Source organism: Pristis pectinata, chromosome 17 (genome assembly GCF_009764475.1).
Source record: "Pristis pectinata isolate sPriPec2 chromosome 17, sPriPec2.1.pri, whole genome shotgun sequence".
NCBI classification, from domain to species: Eukaryota; Metazoa; Chordata; class Chondrichthyes; order Rhinopristiformes; family Pristidae; genus Pristis; species Pristis pectinata.
This window is the reverse complement of record NC_067421.1, coordinates 31,200,048-31,226,706: the sequence shown is the minus strand read 5'-3', so window position 1 is coordinate 31,226,706 and position 26,659 is coordinate 31,200,048. Positions and strand designations below refer to the sequence as shown.

At 45.1% G+C, this 26,659-nt stretch overlaps 3 protein-coding genes across 5 annotated transcripts in view; all 3 read left to right on the top strand.

Annotated features, from left to right (window-relative positions):
• Nucleotides 1-5,251: 5,251 nt before the first annotated feature.
• Nucleotides 5,252-6,525, top strand: acyp1 (acylphosphatase 1, erythrocyte (common) type). The gene has a single exon (XM_052032250.1). It carries the CDS (start codon nt 5,319-5,321, stop codon nt 5,622-5,624), a length of 306 nt encoding a protein of 101 aa, XP_051888210.1. The 5' UTR covers nt 5,252-5,318; the 3' UTR covers nt 5,625-6,525.
• A 4,739-nt stretch (nt 6,526-11,264) lies between these two features.
• On the top strand, nt 11,265-15,446 carry LOC127579191 (transmembrane protein 17B-like). The gene is given in 6 exon segments (XM_052031799.1): nt 11,265-11,382; nt 12,959-13,062; nt 14,022-14,135; nt 14,721-14,877; nt 14,880-14,936; nt 15,406-15,446. Coding segments are annotated over 6 exon segments (591 nt in total).
• Nucleotides 15,447-20,980: 5,534 nt separating this feature from the next.
• Nucleotides 20,981-26,659, top strand: part of LOC127579399 (uncharacterized) — a 208,216-nt gene continuing 202,537 nt past the window's right edge. For all 3 annotated transcript variants that reach the window (XM_052032174.1, XM_052032172.1, XM_052032175.1), the window contains exon 1: nt 20,981-21,120. The gene's annotated coding sequence lies outside the window, so the exon portion shown is untranslated. The remainder of the gene's footprint in view (nt 21,121-26,659) is intronic.

The window sequence follows — 26,659 nt, the reverse complement described above, 5'->3', positions numbered from 1 at the left end:
AGGAACACAGGAGCAGGAGCAGGCCATTTGGACCCTCATGCCTGCTCTGCCATTCAAAAAGATCATGGCAATTCTTTCACCTCAGTGCCACTTTCCTGCACTAACCTTGTATCTCTTTGTTCCCTTACTATCAAAAAATCAATCTCTGTGTGTCTTGAATTCAACTTTAAAGCCCTTATCAGTTCCAGAGACTTAATAACTTTTTTTTATCCAATCAGCATCTCATCATTGATTTTAAAAATATTCATTGCTTTACTATTTAAGCTCTCCTGTACCATATACTTAAACTTGCATTGTTTATTTTCATTTTTTAAACTCCCACTACCTCCTCTCCTTAGCCACATAGCTATGTTTGTTCTTTACAATATAATTGTACAGCTGTTCATTTGAAACTGGATTAATTTATTTCCATGGAAATTTATTCCACATTCTTTTGATTGTAATTTGGAAAAAAGTCTGACATTCTCCAGTGCCTGCACAACTTAAAGGTTCAAATGAAAGATTTACTTCTATTCTGTTCCTTACTATCAGATTTGCTGACAAGTCATTTGTAATTCATTAATTTCTAACTAAGAAAATATACGTCTTTCAGTTGTGTCAGCTATAAAAATGTTGCATTAAACTGCACAATTTATATCAGCACGACTGTAATGAATATTCCAGATTCTTACAAGGGTTTATTCCCCTTTCCCTGTTAATATATCATCCCTCCCCATCCCAACAGCTTCCAACATTTGTTATCAGTTGTTCTTGATAATCTCACCAATGAATTATTAAACAATTTGAAATTGTTAATCAGACATTGAAAAATAACTTCACAACTGCAGCAGGACCTGCAGATTGTATGTGTTTTGTTTTGCATCTAAAATGAAAATGGCAAAAGGCTGGAACTTGTGTGGACTCATTGGGCCAAATAATCCACTTCTGTGCTAATTGTGGCTCCCATTATCCAACATAAGATCAACTAACTCAGCACAAACCAGAGATCAAATCTTGATTATTTCATTTCCATGTGACTTAGCTATTTCTTACAAGGTTACAATTGACCTTATAACTTTACAGTGCGTATTTAAGTGCAAAGCATAAAAGGAATTAATGATATTAGGAGAATAAACATGTAAGGAATTTTCTGTTTTGATTTCCTAGCAGAAATTACGAGGTTGACTTGTCATGAGCAGCAGAAATTTGAGCATTTTATGTCCAGTGCAACAGCCAATTTCCTTTTGCACAGTATTCTTGTATTTACCATTGTTGCCACTATAACCCATTGTACAATGATTAAAAGTAATTTCCTGTCAATCCAATTTACCAAACTTCTTGTTAATGACAGGATATAAAATTCTGCTACTTCAGGTTTAATCAAAAGCAACCATTTTATGAAGTGAACCATCCAGATATGAACTACAATATTAAACTGAGTTTGACAGAGAAAAATAAAATCACTGTTTTATGGGAACTACTGATAAAACCAGGTAAGTCAGTGCATAATATTCTGATACTATAATGAACATATTTTTAGTTAATTAATACATAAAAGAAGTTAAATGTATATCAAATTGGTGCAAATGCAGATTATCTTGAAGACAAGTCATGTGTAATACAGTGCAGAGGTAGATTTTCCATGGCATTGTCATGTAATAGAGGTAAAAAGCACTTGTTAAAGGTGAACATGAAGGCTTAGAGTGAGCCAACAAAACCAAAATTACAGAATTATTTTTGAACTAGTTCAATGGCACATGGTTGAAGATCAACAGAATTGTTCTCTACACTATGCATATATAAAAGGAATTAAATGAAACTGGCTATAAATTAGCAAGTTTTTTTGTTTTAGTAAAAATGAACTTAATAGTGTAGACTTTAAAAAGATACCTCCATTTGCAGGGGAAATCATAATTAGAGCCAATAACTTTGAAATAGTTACTAGTAAATCCAGTATTTCAGGAGGAGTCTCTTTTCCCGGAGAATGATCAGAGACTGAAGTTCTACCACAAGTCATGGTTAAGGCAACTAGAATCAATGCATTAAGGGGAATCTAGATAAACACATAATAGGGAAAAGAATGGAAGTATATGTTAATAGTCTTGGATAAAAATGCATGGTTTAAGGATTGTGTGTAAGAGCCTCAGAGGCTGAGTTGAGCCAAATGGCCTGTTTCTGTGCTGTAAATACATCATTGCATTTTGTAAGGACCAAGAGTACTGCAAAACAAAAATCAAGCATGCTTCATTGGAGTTAGTTTCAAAATTAAATTTGAATTTTGTCATTTACTGTTAAAAAATGATAACCTATAGAAATTTGTTTACAAATGACAATTTCTTGTGTGCTACCTGGATCATAAACAAGCGAATATGAATGGGCAGGAAGCAGGTATACACTTGTGTCTTTAGGAGTTCTACAGAGCATTTTTGAAGAAAGACAAAAATTACCCATTTTTCTTTTGTTTTGCCTGAAACACAGATAGTACCTTTGCTTTTGTTAATTATGAGCCAAATGCCTGTTTGAGGCCCCTTTCTCATGACCTTACTGGTTTTCCAAGATGCAGCCAGCATTGATGCTGTCAGATTTCAAGGAACTATGTCCACCAGAAAGCATGTAACTGGAACGTGAAGAATAGGACATTCTTCTAACTCTACCCTATCACCACATCACCTCCCTGATCTAAAAAAAATAATCCTGAGCTCTGGAATTAGGTGTCAGATCCAGCCACAGTCCCTAAGTTTTTTCTAGGTTTCCTATTTTGCAATGTACAGAATTGGAGTTTCTAATCCTAAGATCCTAAATAGATAGATATTACACATTTAATAGAATTCAAATTACTTTTCTAATGAATGAAGTTGAAAAATGGCTGTTTTCACCTGAACTATTTTTAAGACCGTGTGAATGACTATGGGAGAAAAAGAACTTCAGAATGAGGCCTTAAATCTATTTTGGAAGGGAAGGAGACATCACTCTAACCAGTCAAGTTACAAATTTTATGGGTACAGCATGAAAAGTGACTTTTTTCCTTCTGCCTTTCTCTCGAGCAATGCAAGTGAATATCCAATTGTATATGAATGACTGTGGAAAACCTGAACACCAAAAATACCAAAGAAAATTACACATTTTAATATACCTACCAAATTAGAAATTGAAAATGCAAATTGTACTTAATATAAATTATCTGTATTTATCTAATTCTCCATTACTAATTGAACTTTTTTTTTCCAGATATGTTTAAAAAATTGAAGAAAGGTGTGGATTTTGTTCAAAGACACAAAAAGGAAATTATTTGTTGTCTTAAAATGACTCAACCAATTTGGTCACAATTGCGAATCAAAAAGTCATTAGCATAGATGAAGAACGCGAGGCTGGCTCTCACATTACAGAGACTCAACAAAATAGAGCCCTTGTTCAACTCATAATGAAAAGGGGAGAAGAAGCAGAAGAAGAACTATACAATGTACTACGAGAAAATGATCCTTGTTTTGTGAATGAAGTGGAATGTAATTATTCAGACAAATTATGTAACAACTGTTTAAAACAGTGGAGTTTAGCTTCTTTACAAGAAGATAGCTTATCTGTAAAGGAAATTAATACAAAAATGGAAGAACATGGCTGGCTCATTTGGTTTGTATATTCAGTGGCATGATTGTAGGTTATTTAATTGGCTACAATTTATCATAAATTATTTCAGCTATACAATATAACTGAAGCTATCTGATGATCAGCTTCAGTCTACAAGTGAAATCTGTTCTTTATTATAACTATATCATAATCTAGGTTTCATCTCTCCAATAATAAACTCTACTTAATGTAGTAGAATGTTTTAAAGTTTCTATCTCAAAAGTGGTCATTTATCAATCATTTCTGTTTCATTCTTATATAAATACTGTAAAATTATTTGCTATTAATAATCTTGTAATTTTATTTTCCTCCTTTAAACAGTTATAAATATCCAATTTGTTTTATTGTTTACTTTCAACCAAAGTGATGTTTGTTCCATCAAGTATTTATAAATAAATGTCTAACAAAAATAATCTCTTTTCAAGAGATCTAATTAAAATTAACCCCTAGATTTTGAACATGCTGCTGTATTGTTAATAATTTTCTTAGAAACAGATAGCAACATACAATGATGAGACAAGAACATGGTAACAATATCACCCAAAAAGATTTTAATAGAATGAATAGACCTGTCCATGATGGGATGGAGGCAAAGAAGATCCAGATGACATTTTCCATAACATTTCTTTTCAGTCCACAAGGGTGCCCCTGAGCTTCCAATTGCCTATCACTTTAATTCTAGATCTCACTTCCTCTCTGCCTAATTGTTCCAGCAAAGTCTAACATAAGCTCAAGATAGTGCACCTCATATTCTGCTAAGGCACATTGCAGCCCTCAAGATTAAATACTAAATTCAACAATGTTAGATAACCAGCTTTTTCTGTTTCTGATGCAAGATCATTAATCTGTAACAATAACTCAGCTTTCTTTCTCCACAGATACTGCCTGACTTGTTGAGTATTTCCAGCATTTCATTAATTTCAGGTTTCCAGCAACTGTTGTATTCTGCTTCTCACAGTTCCAGGATGTTGTTATTCATTTTTTGTCTTTTATCCTCGTTCAGCTCCCTCTATTTACGCCTGCACACAGACCAGCTACAGTTATCAAGCCTTCATTAGTATCTCTTAGAAAGCATCTGTGTCACCTGGATTCTCTTTATCTCCACCCTATCAGACATTCCCTTTCTTCTCTCTAAATCTGCAATTTATCTTACTTTTCCAGTTGCAGATGGACCTGAAATGTTAATTGTTTCTCTTCTCACTACCTGATCCACTGAGATTTCCAGTACTTTTATGATTTTATTTCCAGCATCCGCATTTTTTTTGCCTTTGGACTTACTGAGGGAACAAAAATGCAGACGCAGTGGAGATCGTGACGCTTTATGCCATTTTGAAACATACGATTTACATTCACAGTTCACTGTTTAAAACGTCACGTTTCTTATATTTCACTTTATGACTGTCCAGACGCTTCCACTGCATTTACGTTGCCTGCCACAACCAGATCCATTACTCATTACGTTGACTAATTCCCCCCTCCTTCATTTCGAGCCCCAAACACTTTTACTCCAGGCTGAAATAGTTTCCTATTTCATTCCAGTTTCAAATATCCCGCGTCTCCGGTCTTGCGCCTGCGCACACTGGACGTGAAGCATGTTGGGATAAGTAGTCCCAATCCTCCATTTCATGCTGTCTGGTACTCCAAATCCCAGAAGGCTACACTCGGCCGAATGTGGCGGTTGCTAAGGACCGGAGTAGTCCTCGGTTTCTGCGGCCATGTCGTCGGGCGGTGAGGGGCATCTTCTCTCGGTGGATTACGAGGTATTCGGGAAGGTGCAGGGAGTCTTCTTCCGAAAGCATACGCAGAAAGAAGCGAAACGGCTGGGCCTGGTGGGCTGGGTGCAGAACACCGAGAGGGGAACAGTTCAGGGGCAGCTGCAGGGTGCCGAGGAGCCGGTGCGGGCCATGCAGGCCTGGCTCAGCAAGACGGGCAGCCCCAGGTCCCGCATCGACAAGGCCGAGTTCACCAACCAGAAGCGGACCCAGCGGCGGGACTACTCGGACTTCCAGATCATCAGATGAGCAGCGCGGCGATTCCAAGTCAAACTGGTTCCTCCTCCGCAGGGTCATCGCTCGAAGGAGGTTGCTATCACTGCCGCTGAATCTGTTCCCACTCTGGTTATCCCGGGCTTGTTGGATCCGCTTTGGAAACGGATCCACCTCGCCGCCCTGATCCGATGATAACTGTGCATTCACGAAGTTGCTGTCGATCTTAATGTTCGAGTATTCCCAGAATTGCCAGATGGTGTTCAGGTCACCTGGCCACGTTCGGTCAGGCTCCTATTTGGTTTAAATGTCCTTGTTTGGCTGTTCTGGGTTGTGTTTTGGGGATTAGTGGGGGTCATCTCCAGGACAAGTTCAAAAGCCTTCATCGTGACTTCCCTTCGAACAAACGTTTAGAAGTATCCTACGTTGAAAGCAATAGTGGGTGCTTTCCAAACGCATTTGAGTTAGCAATCTCGACTTCCCGGCTCGGTACAAGGTTTGAATAGTTACATTGTATTGTTGGATTATTAAGTAATTAAAAATAAATAAAAAGGCTTGTATATTAAATCCTAAATGCTGCACAATTAGATTGCTGTCCCCGAGATGAAATGTTAAATGGCAACTCTGTTTCCCAGATTGTGTACTTCAGGTGAATATAGAAACATCTTGTACTGAAGAAGGGTTTCCAAGTGTCAGGGGCCAAAACCAATATTCCTCCTCCATTAATTCAATTTTGTTTGTGACATGATGCTGTGTAAAGAATTAATCACTATTTTGCCCATTAGAACAATCACACTACTGCATAAATTGAGTGTGAAGTGACTCGTATTTTATCTGAATATTTGATCTGGAGCAATGTTTACTTGCGTTATGGCGATTAGAATATCACTGTTTTGTAAGGTTTTAAGTGAAGTTTATGGAGAATTGGCTTGGCAAAGTTTATGTTCTTTGAAATAAAATTTATTTTATATTATTTCAAATTTGCTGAAACTTGATTTTTGTCCCCTTGAGTCATTTGTATGTCAGAGGCAAGTTATTCCCAAGGGCAAAAAAAGCATTGTTGCTGTGTGAAAGTTTTCTGACTAGATCTCAATTTTCAAAATTAATCTTTTTAATTGTCTTCACAATCGAGCTAGTGCAGTTGCAGATGAAAGTCTAAGAGTGGTTAAAGTTTTTGGGTGATGAATTGAATACTGAGAATAGTTTAATTATATGGAGAAAATTTGCAACTTGGGAAAGCCTTTAACTCCCAAAATAAGTGCTGAGGCACAAAATGAATTCCTGTTCCTGAATATTATTATGTGACTGGAATTTACCCATTTTGAATTAGGCATACTGGAACGGAATAAGTCCCATTTACATGAGTTCATTTGGATTCTGTGTTTATTTTGGGTCTTAGAACACTGTCAACTGCTCTGAATTCTGCATCTAATTCAATCCTAAATCAGTTACCAAACTGTAGGTGTGAGCAAGGAATAAATTTAAAGGGTGCGAAAATGGCAGCAAGCTCTACATTATCTCACAGATGAAGAAATGCTAAGTAAGATGATGATGACCAACACATCAACTTAAGATGAATCTTAATGGGGTTATTCTGTACTCTGCCTTTATAGATGGCTGAGGAGTAGATGAAGGAGTACATAGTAGTCCAGTAAATGGTACAGAGCAGAGATGCAAGAAAAACAGAAAACTGGAGGCTTTACCCACAAAGTGTACACTGTTAATATTTCTGACCCATTTATCAGGCAAAAGTGATGTGTGTGAAAGCTCTACGTTATTGGTGAGATGGGTAAGAAATGAGAATCCAGACTACCTACCAAGAATGTTATCCTAAAGACACATAGAACAAAGGTCTTGTACAAACCTGCCCCTGCTGTACTGCAGTGAAGTACTCACCCCCAATGAAGGTCCATGATGAGACCCTCAAAACCATACATCACTTTCCGCATCTCTGGAACCACCTCTCAGTGAAAGCAAACATTGATGATGAAATTCACCACCACTTCCAGAAGAACAGTGCAGCCTTCACACATCTAGAGAGTATTTAAAGGCCAGGCAAAACAGTGATCCTTGCAATCTTGAATGTTTTGGAAATGTGTTCTACAAACAACAGGTACTTCAGAGCATTGGAGATGTATCCCCACTGTGTCTCTGGCAGGCAAGTGTACCAACTTCAACAAAGATGTAATGTCATGTTGTGCATTTTGCAGCTGCCATGATAAGTTCATTTTCATCTGTTGTCTGTCTTCTCCCTCTTCTAAGGATTGGTTAAAAGTCTGGCTGTTTGAGAACAAAGACCATCCACTCCGAGGCAATGTAATAATCCTGCTCTGGATCCAACAATTATGAGATGAATTTTCCTCTGTGTGAAACACCAACTTTGAAACTCATCTTGGATTTTGTCTGAAGTTTCCTTTACCAATATTGCAAAATAGTTTTATTTTGTGGAATGACTGAATTAACAATTTTTATATTCTACTGCTTTGTGCTTTTATATCATGCATAAAATGCAATAATATAGAATCCTCACAGCAGAATAGGGAGCAATTTGGCCCATCATGCCTGTGGAGGTCCTCTTCAGGATAATTCAGTTATCCCCATCCCACTACTTTTTCCCCAGAGCCTTGAACTTCTTTTACCTTCAGAAGTTTATCCAATTCCCTTTGAAAGACAAAATTGAATCCCAATCCCTATACTTTTACATTGTGCATTCTAAATCACAACCACTGATTGTTTAAGGAAGTTTTTCAAGTCGACCTTTGATCTTTCCTAATTAATTCAAATTTGTGTCTTCTCTTCCTTGGTCTCACCATTAATAGGCACAGTTTCCTCTCTATTGGTATTGGTTTATTATGGTCACTTGTAACGAGGTACAGTGAAAAACTGGTCTTGCACACCGTTCGTACAGATCAATTCATTACACAGTGCGTTGAGTTAGCACAAGGTAAAAACAATATCAGAATACACAGTAAAGTGTCACAGCTGTAGAGCAATTGCAGTGCAGGTAGCAAAGGTCATAACAAAATAGATTGTGAGGTCAAGAGTCCACCTCATCAGATAAGGGAACTGTTCAATAGTCTTAAAACAGTGGGACAGACTTAACACTTGAAAACCCATCAAGATTTTGTATCAACTCTATTCTCAATAGCCCTGATTTTCTTTTCTATTTTAAACGAAATCCCTCATCCCAAGAACCTTTTGGTAAATCTTGTTTCACGTCTTTCTCCGGGATTTCACAATCCTTTGATGTGTGGTGGCAGAAATTGGGATGCAGTACTCAACCAGTGCTTTAGGAGAGTTAAACATAACTCTGCTTCTGCGCTCTGTGCTTTTTGTGTTTGAAGCCCAGGATCCTTTATATTTAATTGAATCTTTTCTCAACTTATCCTGCCACCAAAATGTATCCTCATTATCAGCACACCCCTTTAGAATTTTACCAATTGTCTGTAATTTGTTAAAAAATTAAAATAGTTCCTTCTTGAATGTACTGCTGATTTTTTTAATAGGCATTGGAAATGATGGAGAAATGCCACAGTGCAGATAAAGTTCTTCATTATTGACTCTGCTTGTTGAAGTTACTATCTGTGAGCTGTGTTTATATAAAGTCGTCTAACACTAGCTTGACATATACAGAAAATGGCATTGACCTTAGAAACCTTGGGCTGGAAGTTCATTTCTCCCTGAGAATGGCAAAATAGGTGGATTGAGTAGTGAAGAAGGCATTTAGCTTGCTTGCCTTAGTAGGTAGGGGTATAGAGCATAATAGTTGGGACACCATGTTGCAGATGTACAAGATATTGGTTAGACCATACCTGGTACATTGTGTGCAATTCTGGTCACCACACTACAGAAAGGATGTGGTAGCACTAGAAAAAATGCAGAAGAGATTACATAAAACCATAAGACAAAGGAGCAGAAATGAACCATTTGGCCCATTGAGTCTGCTCTGCCATTCTATCATGAGCTGATCCATTCTCCCATTTAGCCCCACTCCCTGCCTTGTCACCATAACATTTGATGCCCTGGCTACTCAGAAACCTATCAATCTCTGCCTTAAATAGATCCAATGACTTTGCCTCCACAGCCGCCTGTGGCAACAAATTCCACAGATTCATCACTCTCTGGCTAAAGAAATTTCTCCACATCTCTGATCTGAATGGGCGCCCTTCAATCCTGAAGTCGTGCCCTCTTGTACTAGACTCCCTTACCATGGGAAACAACTTTGCCACATCTGCTCTGTCCAGGCCTTTTAAACATTTGAAATGTTTCTATGAGGTCCCCCCTCATTCTTCTGACTCCAAGGAGTACAGCCCAAGAACCGTCAAACGTTCCTCATATGTTAACCCTCTCATGTCCTGGAATCATTCTAGTGAATCTTCTCTGAACCCTCCAACGTCAGCACATTCTTTCTTAAATAAGGAGCCCAAAACTGCACACAGTACTCCAAGTGAGGTCTTACCAATGCTTTATAGAGCCTCAACATCACACCCCTGCTCTTATATTCTATTCCTCTAGACATGAATGCCAACATTGCATTCGCCTTCTTCACCACCAACTCAACCTGGAGGTTTAACTTTTAGGGTATCCTGCACAAGGACTCCCAAGTCCCTTTGCATCTCTGAATTTTGAATTTTCCTCCCCATTTAAATAATAGTCTTCCCGTTTATATCTTCTACCAAAGTGCATGACCATACACTTTCCAACATTGTATTCCACCAGGATGTTGCCTAGAATGGAAGGCATTAGTTACAATGAGAGATTGGATAGGCTGCTATTGTTCTCACTGGAGCACAGGAGGCTGAGGGGTGACCTGACAGAGGTTTATACAATTATGAGAGATATTGAGAGGGGAGATAGTCACAGTCTTTTCCAAGGGTAGAGAAATCTAAAACTAGAGGAGTGAGAGGGGAAATACTTAAAGAAGATCTGAGAGGCAAGTTTTTCATACAGAGCATGGTGGGTATATGGAACAGCTGCCACAGGAGGTGGTAGAGCTAGGTACAATCACAGCATTTAAAAAAAACATTTGGACAGGTAAATGGATAGGAAAGGAACAGAAGGAGATGGGGCAGATGCTTGAAAACGGGATTAACATAGTTAGGCATCTTGGGTTAGCATGGACGAATTGGGCCGAGTGGCCTGTTTCTGTGAAGTACGACTCAGTGACACTACAGTATCTTGAAGACCACGATGCTGGATGTAGAAAAGTACTGGCTGAAATAGTCAACAGAAGTACCCAATTACACTAAATCATGTATTAGTTGCTCCACAGAGGTTTTTGTGAAATTTTTATACATATATTTCTTAATGCCTCCTTAAAATTAGTATGGTTGGCCATTTGAGCTTCTTAATAAGAAAGTATTGTCATCTGTTGTCTAAGTTTTGAAAATTGTCCCACATGATTATGTTTAACATTAATAATATTTCAAAGATAGTGAGTATGACAATGTCTTTTATGAATAGAAATGAGCTGGAATGATATAAGATATCATAATTAGCTGAACATGTTGAATATTGCAAAGTGTGTACAGAAAAATATTTCATTTTCTTTGAGTGTTGATGTCTTTTTGGTCTTTCTACTCTTATATCAAAGGATTAGTGTATTACTACTGAGCAGATGGTACTGGGATTGTAAAGGATTTGATGCAGATGGAGTGGATCCTCCTTCTACCAGTTATGTCTCTGTACTCTTCTCTGCCTCATAATATCAGACAGAATCTGACCAACTTCAGCGGTAACTCTTTTTATCAGCAATAAACTCGAGACTGCGGTGACAGATCCAACAATATCCCAGGTAAGACATGCGTGTTGAAACAGCCAGCTGAGAAATGTAGTTTTCAAACACAATCTTTGAACATGCAGGCTTACAGGGAGAGCTCCCACGCACAGTGCAAGAATAATCCAATGATGATAAACACTACAGACTTTAATAAGGATCTCCTTATCTCATTCATAATAGCCTGGATTTTGTGGTTGTGATGATGCCCAGACATTTGAGGTTCACTGACATTATACCATGAAACTGACAGCACCTTTGGGATATTCATAATTTTATATGGAAATTTCAAAACTGCTGTTACTGATTTAGTAACCCTCCATGTGCAGTTTTCTTCAGTAGAATCTAGGAAAAATGAATCAAATTGACAAAAAAATTAAGTGTTTAAAAAACTAGTGGTTTTGTAAAGACTCCTGAAAATGTGATTCTTTTGTACAAGAGATACAAATGAGTTTTTAATGGCAAACTAAATCATAATTGCTGCTTGGCAAACTCTGTGGCCCTAAAAAACACTATTCTGCAGATTGTAATTCCCTAAAACAATTTTTATAGGTGATATTTCACCTCAAATTTATTTCAAGTTCACATTCTAACTTAATTATTCATGTGTATTTCAACCTTTCATTCGAAAATATTAGCCCAAAACATTGCTCTTTTTTTTCTCTTTGCCTCAACCTGTAAGAATGTTTGATTATGACTGGCTACTCAACCAGCCTGATGAAATCACCGTTGCTGAATACCAGCAATCTCTTTGAACAAACAACATATAGCAAAGTAGCACTGGGAATGAGAAGAATCCATCACAGAGATCACTTGGCCATTGTGAGCAGCTTTCTCCACTGTTAGCAGCAAGCTTCATTGCTTTACTGCTGACTACTAAATGAGGACTAATTCTGGCAATAATCTAAGGACATACTGGCATACCTGCAGTCATTTGAGGGTGAGTCCATATAGCCAACTCCCACACATGGTAATGAAATTAACTATCTGAAGAATTATAAATGCTGGCAATTAAACTGTAATCTTCAAAATATGAGTGCGCAGATGTAAGGATGTAATATATAGAAACTGTGACTAACCTAAGGTCCTTTTAGGTTTTACGTAGACATCTATTGGATGTACCATTAAATTTGTTTTTTCGAGATAATTTGAGAGCAAAGCAATACTTTAAAAATTAGGTGTAGCTCTACTATTGCACAGTCTTACAAAACTAACTTTTAAGATTATTAATATTATGTAATGTCAAAGAGAATAAGAGGGTGTCAATACAGTGGCCTTTCCTTCAAACTGGATTTTAACCTCATCAGTTTCTGTTTATATTACAGAAAGCAAACATATTTATAAAAAAAAATTTGGTTGTAAAAGATTATTAAATGGATTGAGACCTTGAGTACAGGATAAAAAACTCTCTTGGTTATTATTACTGGTTGCTAGTCACATTTTCATGACTTCTCCATTTGTTATCATACACAATTGAAACGATGCCAAATTAGTATACATTGGGATTTACAAGTATATCTGTGTTGGCTTGATAAACTAGTCTGTTAATTAGCACAGTAAAAATCTTTGAATATTCATTATTTTCTCTTAACAGCTAATGAGACAGTGTCCAGCCTCCCTTTACAGATGGCACTATATTTCAATGTCATTTTCTTTCCTTTCTGGTGGGTGTCAGAAGTGGCCATGCTCCATCTTAAGGTGAGATTTTGTTGAAAGTATTTATTGACGTCACTATTGAAAACCAGTAAGTTTTAAGCTCATGGAACTTATAACAGAACTCACAGTTAACGTTCTACTTTACAAAGTATCCTTGATCAACAAACCGATCTTATTTGAACATAAGAGCCTAAGGTCCCCACATTGGCCTCATTATGCACCTCAGAACCCACAATCCTGGAGTGGAAGCCAGTCATCCTTGATCCTGAGGGACTGTCTGGAAAGAGCTAATTGAAACAGTGGCCTTCAGCAAACAGTTTAGAGTCTATTTTAAAAGAGTTTCTTTGAGCTGCAGCAAATAAAAACTCATGACTGGAACTATAGCAACATCTTCTGATAAGAACATTACAATTTCTCCAGAAAATATAGTGAGCGGAAGGTAGTTACCTATTATATATTAATTATTTCTCAGCATTAAGTGAAGATGTGTCATCTATTGCATTGAGTAATTAAAAGTCTATTGCTGACATCAGCATTAGAACCATTGAGAGGTTTCCAGCTGTACCTGATACTGGATCAAATCACAAGATGGAGGGTAAATGCCCTTCAACTCAGAGAGAACTAAGTGTAGCAAAGCAGTGGCCTCGATGATTGGAAGGGGTGAGATGTGGGAAGAAGCAATTGAAAAGGATCTCAGAGGCTAGGGAAAAGGGATAAAGGAAATCAGGATGGGTGAATGGGAAAGGTTAGCATGCAATCTGGAATGAAGGAGTGGATTGGGCAAGGGCCACAAGGGCACAGCTCTTGGGTCAGTTAACATTGCAGTTCCTTCATTTGTCCCAGTGCAGAACCTAAGTGTGTTGCAGAGCAGATGTTTCTCATTCTCGCAGTTACACCTGATTGAAATTCTTCTCAATCCTGATTAATAAATCAAACTGAATTACAAAGAATGTTTTTCTACTGACAAATCTTTGTTTCTCCTCATCGCCTCCCTGAACCAGTATAATATGTTACCAGGATACTACCAATGGCTACTGTTGGCTGCTATAATAATTCTCACACTGATTGAAATTATTCGGCTTTGTCTGGGCTACATGGGAAACTTGCAAGAAAAGGTAAGTGAATTACAAATCATAGTTATTTGTAAATGATTTTTATCTGCATACTCATCCTGTCAGACACAGGATAAATACTCCAGCTGATTCACCAAGTGCTCCTGGGTTGAATGATGTGTATGTATATAAGCTAATAAAGGCAGGTTCAAATTTAGCTGAGATTTTTATTTGCTCCCTGGCATGTTTTAATATGATAAAGGTGTTTTATAAACACAAGTTCTTGTTTAATAGCTTCCTGAGTTTTCTGTATTGCCTCACTTGAAAAGTCAGCCTCTGCCCATTGATATTTGTTCCTCCAATATATTCAATTTGTTTTACATGAATTTGTATTTGATTCCAGTACTGCTTGTTGAACAGAACACTTAAATGTTATTTTAAAAGAACAATCATTATTATTATGCACTTGTTTTTGATTCTGTCACTTGGATTTAGATATACTGGAAATCAAGGGATATAGGGTTAATGTAGGAAAGTATCACTAAGGTAAAATATCAGCCTTGATCTTACTGAGTGATGGAAAAGGCATAAGGAGCCAAATGGACTACTACTGCTTCTAGTTCTTACATTCTTCTCTTCATCCTACAGCTGCCAGAGTTAGCTGGATTTTGGTTGCTGTCCTTTGTAATCCAACTACCCATTATTCTGTTCCTCCTCACCGATGAATCCATCATCATCATACCCCTGGAAAGGGGTGTCCATATTCTCTATTTTACCTTCCTGGTTTTCGAGTTGGCTCTGGGATTCCAGCCCTAAGAGAAATGACAAACCACCTGGTGAAATGCTTCTACCTCCAGCAGTTTCAGGAGTCAGAGTATTCTCAACAGCACAAAAGAAGTCAAGAAACTGGAATTCCTTTTGGGAGTGGTTCCATTTTCCATGTGTAGTGGGCCAAGGACTTTCAAATTCATCGACGGCGGAGGTCCAGGCTTCTCTGCTAGTTCTCAGGGTGAAGGCACTGTTGTGGCACCAATAATCTCTCCTGAGTAATAAGGAGAGTTTCATTACCCGAACTATACTAAATTGCCCTAAGAGTCATGAATCTATGCTGTTAGTAGAAAAGTTGCACTTACAATTGTTTTAATAAAATTCTTTCCTTGTGGGAAATGTTCATTAACATTGAATTGCTTATGTTGCATTTATGATTTTTTTCTGTCTTGTATATCACAGACCTTTTCAAGTTTCCTCCCTTTATCTGATCTCTTCCTGTATGATTCCAGGCATTGACTACTATTTAAGAGTTAAAAAGTGTGCCACGTACAAATTTTCTAGAACGGATTACAGGAGATCAGAATGCAATGGTTATTCCTATAAACTTTTTGTTCATGCCATAACACAGAGATGTTGGTCTGGGACTTGAGCTTTTTCCCCTTGTCTCTCTCACCACATAGACAGTTTTTATTAATTCTATGACAGAGGGAAAGAAACTGGGGAACCAAATGCATTGTCCTAGGGCACAGAAATCAGAGAAACAAGGCAGTGTTCCACTGTGTGGATATAGGAAGTATCCATCAGTAACACACAAGTGAAAGAACACACATCAGTACTGCATGAAAACTGATTCTGTCATGTGTAGGAGCAACATCTTTCCAAGATAACTGTCCCTGTTAGCGGTTCAAATCCACAAGTTGGATAACTAGAATCCCGTAATTAAATAACTTATCTCCGTTGCGGATTACACGTTCTGCTAATACCATCACTACAATTACAAATCATTAATACCACTCCCTAGCCCATTAATACAGATCCCTAGCCATTAATACAGATCCCTAGCCTAGCTAATAGTTTGCTGTGTATGATTGTTCCTCTAGTCAGTCTTGACCAAACTTACTTTCTGGAATTCATCTGATTAGGTCACCTGTTCTGACTGCAGTGTTGATATTATACCTCCCACTCTATATCCCCATTGTAAGCTCGTGCAAGCACATGATCAGTTCCTGATTGGTTACCAAGGCTGTGCTCTCCTTGCTGACTGGCCATTGACGCCATGTTTCTCCATTGATATCTTGTCACGTAGCTCAAGATTGTTAGCCTCTAATGTGAACCATTTATGTTTGGATAAGTCAGTCCTGGCAAGGTTTATATTGTGGATGGTAATCATCTTTCAGTTTTCAGCAGTTTCTGCTTCAACTAATTCTGCAGTCTTCTTGATATGACGTGGAACAGCCAAGCACATAATCCCTATCTCGTAATTTTCCATATCTGCATTCTGGGAGTTTCTTTCTTTTTAACCACTTGGGGATTATGAGAATAATTCCATGCCTGCAGAGAATCTACTGAAATTCAGCTTTAAAAGTTTTGCACAGGCAACATGCTAACTGCCTCTTTCTCCCCATAACAGCTCATTTTCTTCCTGGTATTGGCATGACCACAAATCGAGTCCAATGCTGAGTAACCCATAATATTGCTGATGTTGTTCAGACAGTTTTTTTCAAATGTTAATTAATTGTGGACCTTCCAAAGACAATTGTTTGTTTTGTGGAATTTTGCCCCCATAATACATGTCCACTTTAATTAAAGGTTACTATTTTCAGAGGAACCTACCTTACCAGGAACAAGAGTCCCAAAGTGATTTTCATACAGTTCAAATAACTTTCCCTTTTCTTGTTTATTTGCATCACAGTAATGTGAAGTAGTCCTTCAAGAACCATCAACCCAAATGCATACTTACCGGAGTATTTGCATTTTTAAAGACGTCTGTCTTTGTATCCTATTTATTTTGCTTCTTAGATTCTATACCAATACAGACATGAATGTACATATTCAGTGTACAATGTCGTGTAAACATACACCATATGCAGTGACACCCTTGCATGCTTCCTGTGTTTACAAACACATTCTGCAACACAATACTTCCTGAACCAAATGAAGTTGAAGCCTTTAAACATCAATTTTGTAGTATAGATGGGTTACACCATGATGCAAGTCACCAGAATCATAAATTCAGTGAATCAACATCAAGACCACAGCACTGAAGAATGATTGAAATGTTGAGCACAGTAATGTATCAGGTAGTGAGCTTGGTTCAAAGCCCTATTTATAATTAAATATTTTCTCTTAGCAATTTTAACTTTAACAAATAGTATAATAATGGAGACACAAGACTGCAGATGCTGGAAATATGGAGCAACAAGCACAAATGCAGGAGGAACTCAGCAGGTCAGGCAGCATCGATGGAGGGAAATGAACAGTCAACGTTTCGGGCCAAGACCCTTCATTAGGACTGGAAAGGAAGAGGGCAGAAGCCAGAATAAAAGGGTAGGAGGAGGGGGTGGAGCATGAGCTGGCAGGTCGAGTCTGGGTGAGCATATGGTATAATAATGGAACTCACTGTGGTTAGATCAATTCGAGAAACAACTGAGTTCATTATCCTCAGTGAATGTAAAATAAACAGGAATAGATTTTCAGCCCCAGCACAGGGGCTGGGAGACAGCCAGTGAAGCCTGCAGCCGGCTGCGCTGCTTGAGAGCTCCTGCAGGAAGCCTGGTCCATTTTGTTGGTTGAGCCTCATTAGTACTCAGCTAGCACACAGTGGTACAAAATGAACCTGTCATCTACAAGTTGGCCTCGTGTCTTTTAAAGCTTGGTCACTGGGAGGAAAGTTGGGAGCAGTCAATGGTAGCAGTGGTTCAGTGATTTGTGGACCCCTGAGGAGAAATCTTGTTTCTCCCTGCCCCACAGATTACGTACTAATTTACCATCTGGCTCTACTTCAGTTGGTCTGCCAGCTGTTCTAGGGAGCAGCATGTGCAACACACCCTCCTAAAGTGGAAAATAAGATCCTTTGTCATCAAAAACAATTTACATTTGAAAAGCACCAACCACCAGACCCTGCCTGCCCAGCGGTCCTGGGCAATATTGAGTTTGTGCAAAGCATGGTACATCATTCCTCATCATGGTCAGCCAGAACTGTCTTGCTTTTGGCAAGATGTGCTCAAAGCTTCCTTGAAGATATGCAACATCTGCCCTGACTTCTTGGAACCTCTGGCTCACGACCGCTCAAAATGGAGGAGGGATGATACTGAGAACCTCAAGGCCATGCAACAGAAGCACATAGAAGCCTTGCATAAATGGAGGAAGGAGTGCATCACCTCACAAACAACTCAACTATCTGATCGCTACCTCCTGCCCCATCTGTGGAAGAATCTGTGATTCCCCATATTGAGAAATCACATGACACTACATCCAAGAAGAGCAAGGGTGCCTTTCTAAGTGTTCTCATCAATAAAATAAGATTTCTTTGTTAGTCACATGTACATCAAAACACACAGTGAAATGCACATTTGCGTAGAGTGTTCTGGGGGCAGCCCGCAAGTGTCGCCACGCTTACAAACAGCGGCTGGAATTGAACCTGGGTCGCTGGCACTGTAACAGCGTTACGCTAACTGCTACACCACCATGCCTGCCCCTCACTACCGTGCCTGCCGTATTCCTCAATTCACAACATTAAAACAGATTGTGCAGTATGTCAGAACTTGCTGTGCATAAACTGTGTCATTTCCCATACCTTGAAAGAATGATAATGTCTATAAATTGCTTTGGGATGTCTGGAGGCTGTAAATAAATACAAGTCTTTCTTTTTACATTGGGGTCAAAAAGTAGTTAAAGCTTAACCTCATTTTCCAATAGATGATGGTATTAGTTACAAAGGTTTTCAATTAGAAGCTTAGAAGCTTAAGGTGATTTGGCATGTTCCAAATACTCTAACAAACTTCTACAGATGCACTGTTGAAATTATCCTGACTGGTTGCATCATGATCTGGTATGGCAATTCCAATGCACAGGAACATAAGGGGCTGCAGAGAGTAGTGGACGCAGCCAGGTCCTTCACGGGCACAGCTCTCCCTCCCACTGAAACCATCTACATGAGCCGCTGCCTCAAGAAGGTGGCGTCTATCATCAAGGATCCCCACCATCCAGATCGTGCCCTCTTCTAGCTGCTACTGTTGGGCAGAAGGTACAGAACCTGAAATCCCACACCACCAGGTTCAGGAACAGCTACTTTCCTATGACCATCAGGTTCTTGAACTGACCTGCACAACCCTCAGAACATTATCACCACCCTTTGCACTACCACGGACTTGCCTCTGATTGTGTTTTTTGCACTAATGTCTTGCTTTGCACAGTCTTTCTTCTCTTCACTGCCTTGTATAATTTATGTATTGATGTATAGCTTATGTTCTGTGTTTGTCTGAATCTATGTGTCTGTGACGCTGCTGCAAACAACTTTTCATTGTACCTTGTACCTCACCGCACTTGTGCACATGACAATAAACTTGACTTGACTGGTTTTCACCAGGAGCAAAATCAGCATTGGTCAGCAATGTATAAGAAGTAGAAGCAGGAACAGGGCATTTGGCCCCTTATGCCAACTCCACCATTCATGAGACCCTGCTGAATATTTACCTCTGGACCTACAACAACTCCACATCCCTTGATTTCCTTAATGTCCAAAAATCTATCAGTCTCTTTCCTGAATATACTCAGCATTATTCTGTGGGGAATTCCGAGGATTCTCTAATCTCTAGGTGAAGACAAGAAGCAAAGACTGGGAGTGAAAGGACGTTTCTCCGACTGCGACTAGTCGGGATTGGTGCTCAGGCTCCAGCTATTCTCAATCTGTGCTAACAACCCGGCTGAAGGGACCAAACATTATAGTTCCAAGTTGGCTGATGATACAAATCCAGGTGGAATTGCAAATGAGCAGGAATGTAAAGGGACTTCGAGGGGACATAAACCAATGATGAGAACATGGCATGTGGAACATAATGCCAAAAAATATGAGATCATCCACTTTGGTACACAGAGCAGAAAAGCAGAGTTTTTTTTGGAAATGGTGAAAGACCAGGAAATGTTGATATTTAAGGGGACCTGGGTGCCCTTGTGTGCAAGCCACTGAAGGCCAAAATGTAGGTGTAGGAATTAATAGGAAGGCAATGGTCTTTATTACAACAGGATTTGAGTAAATGAGTACAGATGTCTTACTGCAGTTACACAGGTCTTGGTGAGAAATGATATCTAGGGAGTGCAGTGAAGATCCATTGGACTGGTTCCAGGGGTGGTGGATTTGCCATACAAAGAGATATTGAGTGGACTAGGCCAAAATTTTCCTCAAGTTTAGAACAATGAGAGATGATCACATTGAAACATACCAACATTTTCAGCGACGTCTATAAGGTAGATGCAGGGAGAAGGTTTCCCCTGGCTGTAGCCTGGAACCAGGGATCATCGTCTCAGAGTGGAGAGTGAGCCATTTAGGAACGAGATGAGAGAAGTTTCTTCATTCACACCATGGTGAATCTTTGAAGGCTGAAGACACCCAGCCATTGAGTTCACTCATAACAGAGATTGATAGATTTCTGGGTATTCAGAGAATCCAGAGATATGAGGATAGTGCAAGAAAATGGCACTGAGGTGGCAGATCATCCATGATCTTGATGAATGGTGGCACAGATAGAGACATCAGTTCTCCCCCTCTCCTAATTCTCAGCTTCTTTTGTACAGACTCTGCCCTTAATGGCGCTGTCCCCTGAGTCTGTGACCTCTGGTTCTAGACTCCCCAGTCGGGGCAAACCTCATCTAGTTTACCTTGAACGGTTTTATTTGTCCCCCTGTCTGTTAGGTGTTTGGCGGAAAGTGGCGTCCTTTCCAAGTTCTCCGTGCGGTCCCAGTGCAGTTCACGGGTCCCCCGCCAGAGTATGATGTTGCTTGTGGCAATTTCCCAGGCGCTCGGGTGGGCAGGTTGTTGAGCCCTTTGTGTCGGCGGCTGTAATACGGAACTGCTCCGGCAGAGTATGTTGTGCCCGCGGTCGCGGTGTGTGTTTATTGTTTGTTTGGGGTTGGGAGCTGACGGCCCTCCTCCAGCACCAGAGGTTGGACCGGGGACGGCCACTCTGGGAGGAGGTGAAGGGTCACTCCGGCAGGTGGAAATGGTGGAAGCTGCAGGAAGCTGATGGGATCACAGCCCAGGGCAAGCCGCGTTTCTCAGGTAAGGACCTTCCGTCGGCTCCCAGAGATTAAGTCCAGGGTGAGGGCGACGGTCCGGGTCTGCTGGTTGGATAGTCCTTAGCGTTTGTTCTCACTGAAGTTTGAAGGAAGTGGTCGGAACCGATGGTGCAGAGCAGGGAAGTTGGAGCGGTGGCCGGTTCTCCGGCTCCAGGTTGGCCCGGCCAAGGGGACACCCTGGCGGCAGGGGCCGAGGGAGCTTCCCCCTTCCTATAGTCCCACCCCGACACTCGCTTCACTATCCCCGTGTCCCCCGGAGATTGCTCCCCCCTCCGCCACCCTCTCCTAACCCCCGTAACCTCTCCTGTCCCCCTCTCCCATTCTCCCTCTCTCTCCCTCCCTCCCATTCCCCCCTCCCTCTCTCTCCCTCCCATTCCCCCCTCCCTCTCTCTCCCTCCCTCCCATTCCCCCCTCCCTCTCTCTCCCTCCCTCCCTCCCATTCCCCCCTCCCTCCCATTCCCCCCTCCCTCTCTCTCCCTCCCTCCCATTCCCCCCTCCCTCTCTCTCCCTCCCTCCCATTCCCCCCTCCCTCTCTCTCCCTCCCTCCCATTCCCCCCTCCCTCTCTCTCCCTCCCTCCCATTCCCCCCTCCCTCTCTCTCCCTCCCTCCCATTCCCCCCTCCCTCCCTCTCCCTCCCTCCCATTCCCCCCTCCCTCTCTCTCCCTCCCTCCCATTCCCCCCTCCCTCTCATTCCCCCCTCCCTCTCTCTCCCTCCCTCCCATTCCCCCCTCCCTCTCTCTCCCTCCCTCCCATTCCCCCCTCCCTCTCTCTCCCTCCCGTTCCCCCCCTCCCTCCCTCCCGTTCCCCCCCCTCCCTCCCTCCCGTTCCCCCCCTCCCTCTCTCCCTCCCGTTCCCCCCCTCCCTCTCTCCCTCCCGTTCCCCCCCTCCCTCTCTCCCTCCCGTTCCCCCCCTCCCTCTCTCCCTCCCGTTCCCCCCCTCCCTCTCTCCCTCCCGTTCCCCCCCTCCCTCTCTCCCTCCCGTTCCCCCCTCCCTCTCTCCCTCCCGTTCCCCCCCTCCCTCTCTCCCTCCCGTTCCCCCCCTCCCTCTCTCCCTCCCTCTCCCATTCCCCCCCCTCCCTCCCTCTCCCATTCCCCCCCCTCCCTCTCCCATTCCCCCCCCTCCCTCCCTCTCCCATTCCCCCCCTCCCTCCCTCTCCCCTTCCCCCCCCTCCCTCCCTCTCCCATTCCCCCCCCTCCCTCTCCCATTCCCCCCCCCTCCCTCCCTCCCTCTCCCATTCCCCCCCCTCCCTCCCTCTCCCATTCCCCCCCCTCCCTCCCTCCCTCTCCCATTCCCCCCCCCCTCCCTCCCTCCCTCTCCCATTCCCCCCCTCCCTCCCTCTCCCATTCCCCCCCCCTCCCTCCCTCTCCCATTCCCCCCCCTCCCTCCCTCTCCCATTCCCCCCCCCTCCCTCCCTCTCCCATTCCCCCCCCCTCCCTCCCTCTCCCATTCCCCCCCCCTCCCTCCCTCTCCCATTCCCCCCCTCCCTCCTCTCCCATTCCCCCCCTCCCTCCCTCTCACCATTCCCCCCCTCCCTCCCTCTCCCATTCCCCCCCTCCCTCCCTCTCCCATTCCCCCCCCTCCCTCCCTCTCCCATTCCCCCCCTCCCTCCCTCTCCCATTCCCCCCCCCTCCTCCCTCCCTCTCCCCTTCCCCCCCCTCCCTCCCTCCCTCCCTCTCCCATTCCCCCCCCTCCCTCTCCCATTCCCCCCCCTCCCTCTCCCATTCCCCCCCCTCCCTCTCCCATTCCCCCCCCTCCCATTCCCCCCCCTCCCTCTCCCATTCCCCCCCCTCCCTCTCCCATTCCCCCCCCTCCCTCTCCCATTCCCTCCCTCTCCCTCTCCCATTCCCTCCCTCTCCCATTCCCCCCCCTCCCTCCCTCCCTCCCTCTCCCATTCCCCCCCCTCCCTCCCTCTCCCATTCCCCCCCCTCCCTCCCTCTCCCATTCCCCCCCCTCCCTCCCTCTCCCATTCCCCCCCCTCCCTCCCTCTCCCATTCCCCCCCCTCCCTCCCTCTCCCATTCCCCCCCTCCCTCCCTCTCCCATTCCCCCCCCTCCCTCCCTCTCCCATTCCCCCCCCTCCCTCCCTCTCCCATTCCCCCCCTCCCTCTCCCATTCCCCCCCTCCCTCTCCCATTCCCCCCCTCCCTCTCCCATTCCCCCCCCCCCTCTCCCATTCCCCCCCCTCCCTCCCTCTCCCATTCCCCCCCCTCCCTCCCTCTCCCATTCCCCCCCCTCCCTCCCTCTCCCATTCCCCCCCTCCCTCCCTCTCCCATTCCCCCCCCTCCCTCCCTCTCCCATTCCCCCCCTCCCTCCCTCTCCCATTCCCCCCCCTCCCTCCCTCTCCCATTCCCCCCCCTCCCTCCCTCTCCCATTCCCCCCCTCCCTCCCTCTCCCATTCCCCCCCTCCCTCCCTCTCCCATTCCCCTCCCTCTCCCATTCCCCCCCCTCTCCCATTCCCCCCCTCTCCCATTCCCCCCCATTCCCCCCCCCTCCCATTCCCCCCCCCTCCCATTCCCCCCCCCTCCCATTCCCCCCCCCTCCCATTCCCCCCCTCTCCCATTCCCCCCCTCTCCCATTCCCCCCCTCTCCCATTCCCCCCCTCTCCCATTCCCCCCCTCTCCCATTCCCCCCCTCTCCCATTCCCCCCTCTCCCATTCCCCCCTCTCCCATTCCCCCCCTCTCCCATTCCCCCCTCTCCCATTCCCCCCCTCTCCCATTCCCCCCCTCTCCCATTCCCCCCCTCTCCCATTCCCCCCTCTCCCATTCCCCCCCTCTCCCTCTCCCATTCCCCCCCTCTCCCTCTCCCATTCCCCCCCCTCTCCCTCTCCCATTCCCCCCCCTCTCCCTCTCCCATTCCCCCCCCTCTCTCCCCCATTCCCCCCTCTCTCTCCCCCATTCCCCCCCTCTCTCCCATTCCCCCCCCCTCTCTCCCATTCCCCCCCCTCTCTCTCCCATTCCCCCCCCCTCTCTCCCATTCCCCCCTCTCTCCCTCTCACCATTCCCCCCCTCTCCCTCTCCCATTCCCCCCCCTCTCTCCCCCATTCCCCCCTCCTCGTCTCTCCCCATTCCCCCCCTCTCTCTCCATTCCCCCCCTCTCTCTCCCATTCCCCCCCCCCTCTCTCCCATTCCCCCCCTCTCTCCTCTCCCATTCCCCCCCCTCTCTCTCTCCCATTCCCCCCCTCTCTCTCTCCCATTCCCCCCCTCTCTCTCTCCCATTCCCCCCCCTCTCTCTCTCCCATTCCCCCCCCTCTCTCTCTCCCATTCCCCCCCCTCGCTCTCTTCGCCATTCCCCCCCCTCTCTCTCTCCCATTCCCCCCCTCTCTCTCCATCCCCATTCCCCCCCCTCTCTCTCTCCCATTCCCCCCCCTTCTCTCTCCCATTCCCCCCCCTCTCTCTCTCCCATTCCCCCCCCTCTCTCTCTCCCATTCCCCCCCCTCTCTCTCTCCCATTCCCCCCCCTCTCTCTCTCCCATTCCCCCCCCTCTCTCTCTCCCATTCCCCCCCCTCTCTCTCTCCCATTCCCCCCCTCTCTCTCTCCCATTCCCCCCCTCTCTCTCTCCCATTCCCCCCCTCTCTCTCTCCCATTCCCCCCCTCTCTCTCTCCCATTCCCCCCCTCTCTCTCTCCATTCCCCCCCTCTCTCTCTCCCATTCCCCCCCTCTCTCTCTCCCATTCCCCCCCTCTCTCTCTCCCATTCCCCCCCTCTCTCTCTCCCATTCCCCCCCTCTCTCTCTCCCATTCCCCCCCTCTCTCTCTCCCATTCCCCCCCTCTCTCTCTCCCATTCCCCCCCTCTCTCTCTCCCATTCCCCCCCTCTCTCTCTCCCATTCCCCCCCTCTCTCTCTCCCATTCCCCCCCTCTCTCTCTCCCATTCCCCCCCTCTCTCTCTCCCATTCCCCCCCTCTCTCTCTCCCCATTCCCCCCCTCTCTCTCTCCCATTCCCCCCCTCTCTCTCTCCCATTCCCCCCTCTCTCTCTCCCTTCCCCACCCTCTCTCTCTCCCATTCCCCCCCTCTCTCTCTCCCATTCCCCCCCTCTCTCTCATCCCTCTCTCTCTCCATTCCCCCCCTCTCTCTCATCCCCATTCCCCCCCCTCTCTCTCTCCCATTCCCCCCCTCTCTCTCACTCCCATCTCCCCCACCTCTCTCTCTCCCATTCCCCCCCCAGCTCTCATCTCCCATTCCCCTCTCTCTCCATTCCCCTCATCTCTCAGCCCATTCCCCCCCCCTCTCTCTCTCCATTCCCACCCGCTACTCTCTCATCCCCACTATCCTCCATCCCCCGCTTCCGCTCGTCCCATTCCCCCCCCCTCTCATCTCTCCATTCGCCCCCCTCATCCTCTCCATGCCCCACCGCTCTCCCATTCCCCTCTCTCCCATTCCCCCCTCTCTCTCTCACCGATTCCCCCGCCTCTCTCTCTCCCATTCCCCCCTCTCTCTCTTCCCATTCCCCCCACTCTCTCTACATCCATTCCCCCCCTCTCCATCTCCGCATATCCCACCCCGCATCTCTCCCATTCCTCCCCCTCTCTCAGACAATTCCCCCCTCTCTCCCATTCCCCCCCCCTCTCTCCCATTCCCCCCCTCTCTCTCTCCCATTCCCCCCCCTCTCTCTCTCCCATTCCCCCCCTCTCTCTCCCATTCCCCCCCTCTCTCTCCCATTCCCCCCCTCTCTCTCTCCCATTCCCCCCCCTCTCTCCCTTCCCCCCCTCTCTCCCATTCCCCCCCCTCTCTCCCATTCCCCCCTCTCTCTCCCATTCCCCCCCTCTCTCCCATTCCCCCCTCTCTCTCCCATTCCCCCCCCTCTCTCCCATTCCCCCCCCTCTCTCCCATTCCCCCCCTCTCTCCCATTCCCCCCCTCTCCTCCCATTCCCCCCTCTCTCCCATTCCCCCCCTCTCTCCCATTCCCCCCTCTCCCATTCCCCCTCTCTCCATTCCCCCCTCTCTCTCCCATTCCCCCCCTCTCTCCCATTCCCCCCCTCTCTCCCATTCCCCCTACTCTCCCATTCCCCCCCTCTCTCCCATTCCCCCCCTCTCTCCCATTCCCCCCCCCCCTCATCCCATTCCCCCCCTCTCTCCCATTCCCCCCCTCTCTCCCATTCCCCCCCCTCTCTCTCCCATTCCCCCTCTCTCCCATTCCCCCACTCTCTCCCATTCCCCCCTCTCATTCCCATTCCCCCCTCTCTCCCATTCCCCCCCCTCTCTCTCCTCCCATTCCCCCCCCTCGCTCCCATTCCCCCCCCTCTCTCCCATTCCCCCCTCTCCTCTCCTCCCATTCCCCCCTCCCCACCCCTCTCCTCTCCCATTCCCCCCTCTCCTCGCCATTCCCCCCCCTCTCATCTCGCCCTTCCCCCCCTCTCTCTCTCCCATTCCCCCCCCCTCTCCTCTCTCCCATTCCCCCCCTCTCTCTCTCCCATTCCCCCCCTCTCTCTCTCCCATTCCCCCCCCCTCTCTCTCTCCCATTCCCCCCCCCTCTCTCTCTCCCTTTCCCCCCCTCTCTCTCTCCCATTCCCCCCCCCTCTCTCTCTCC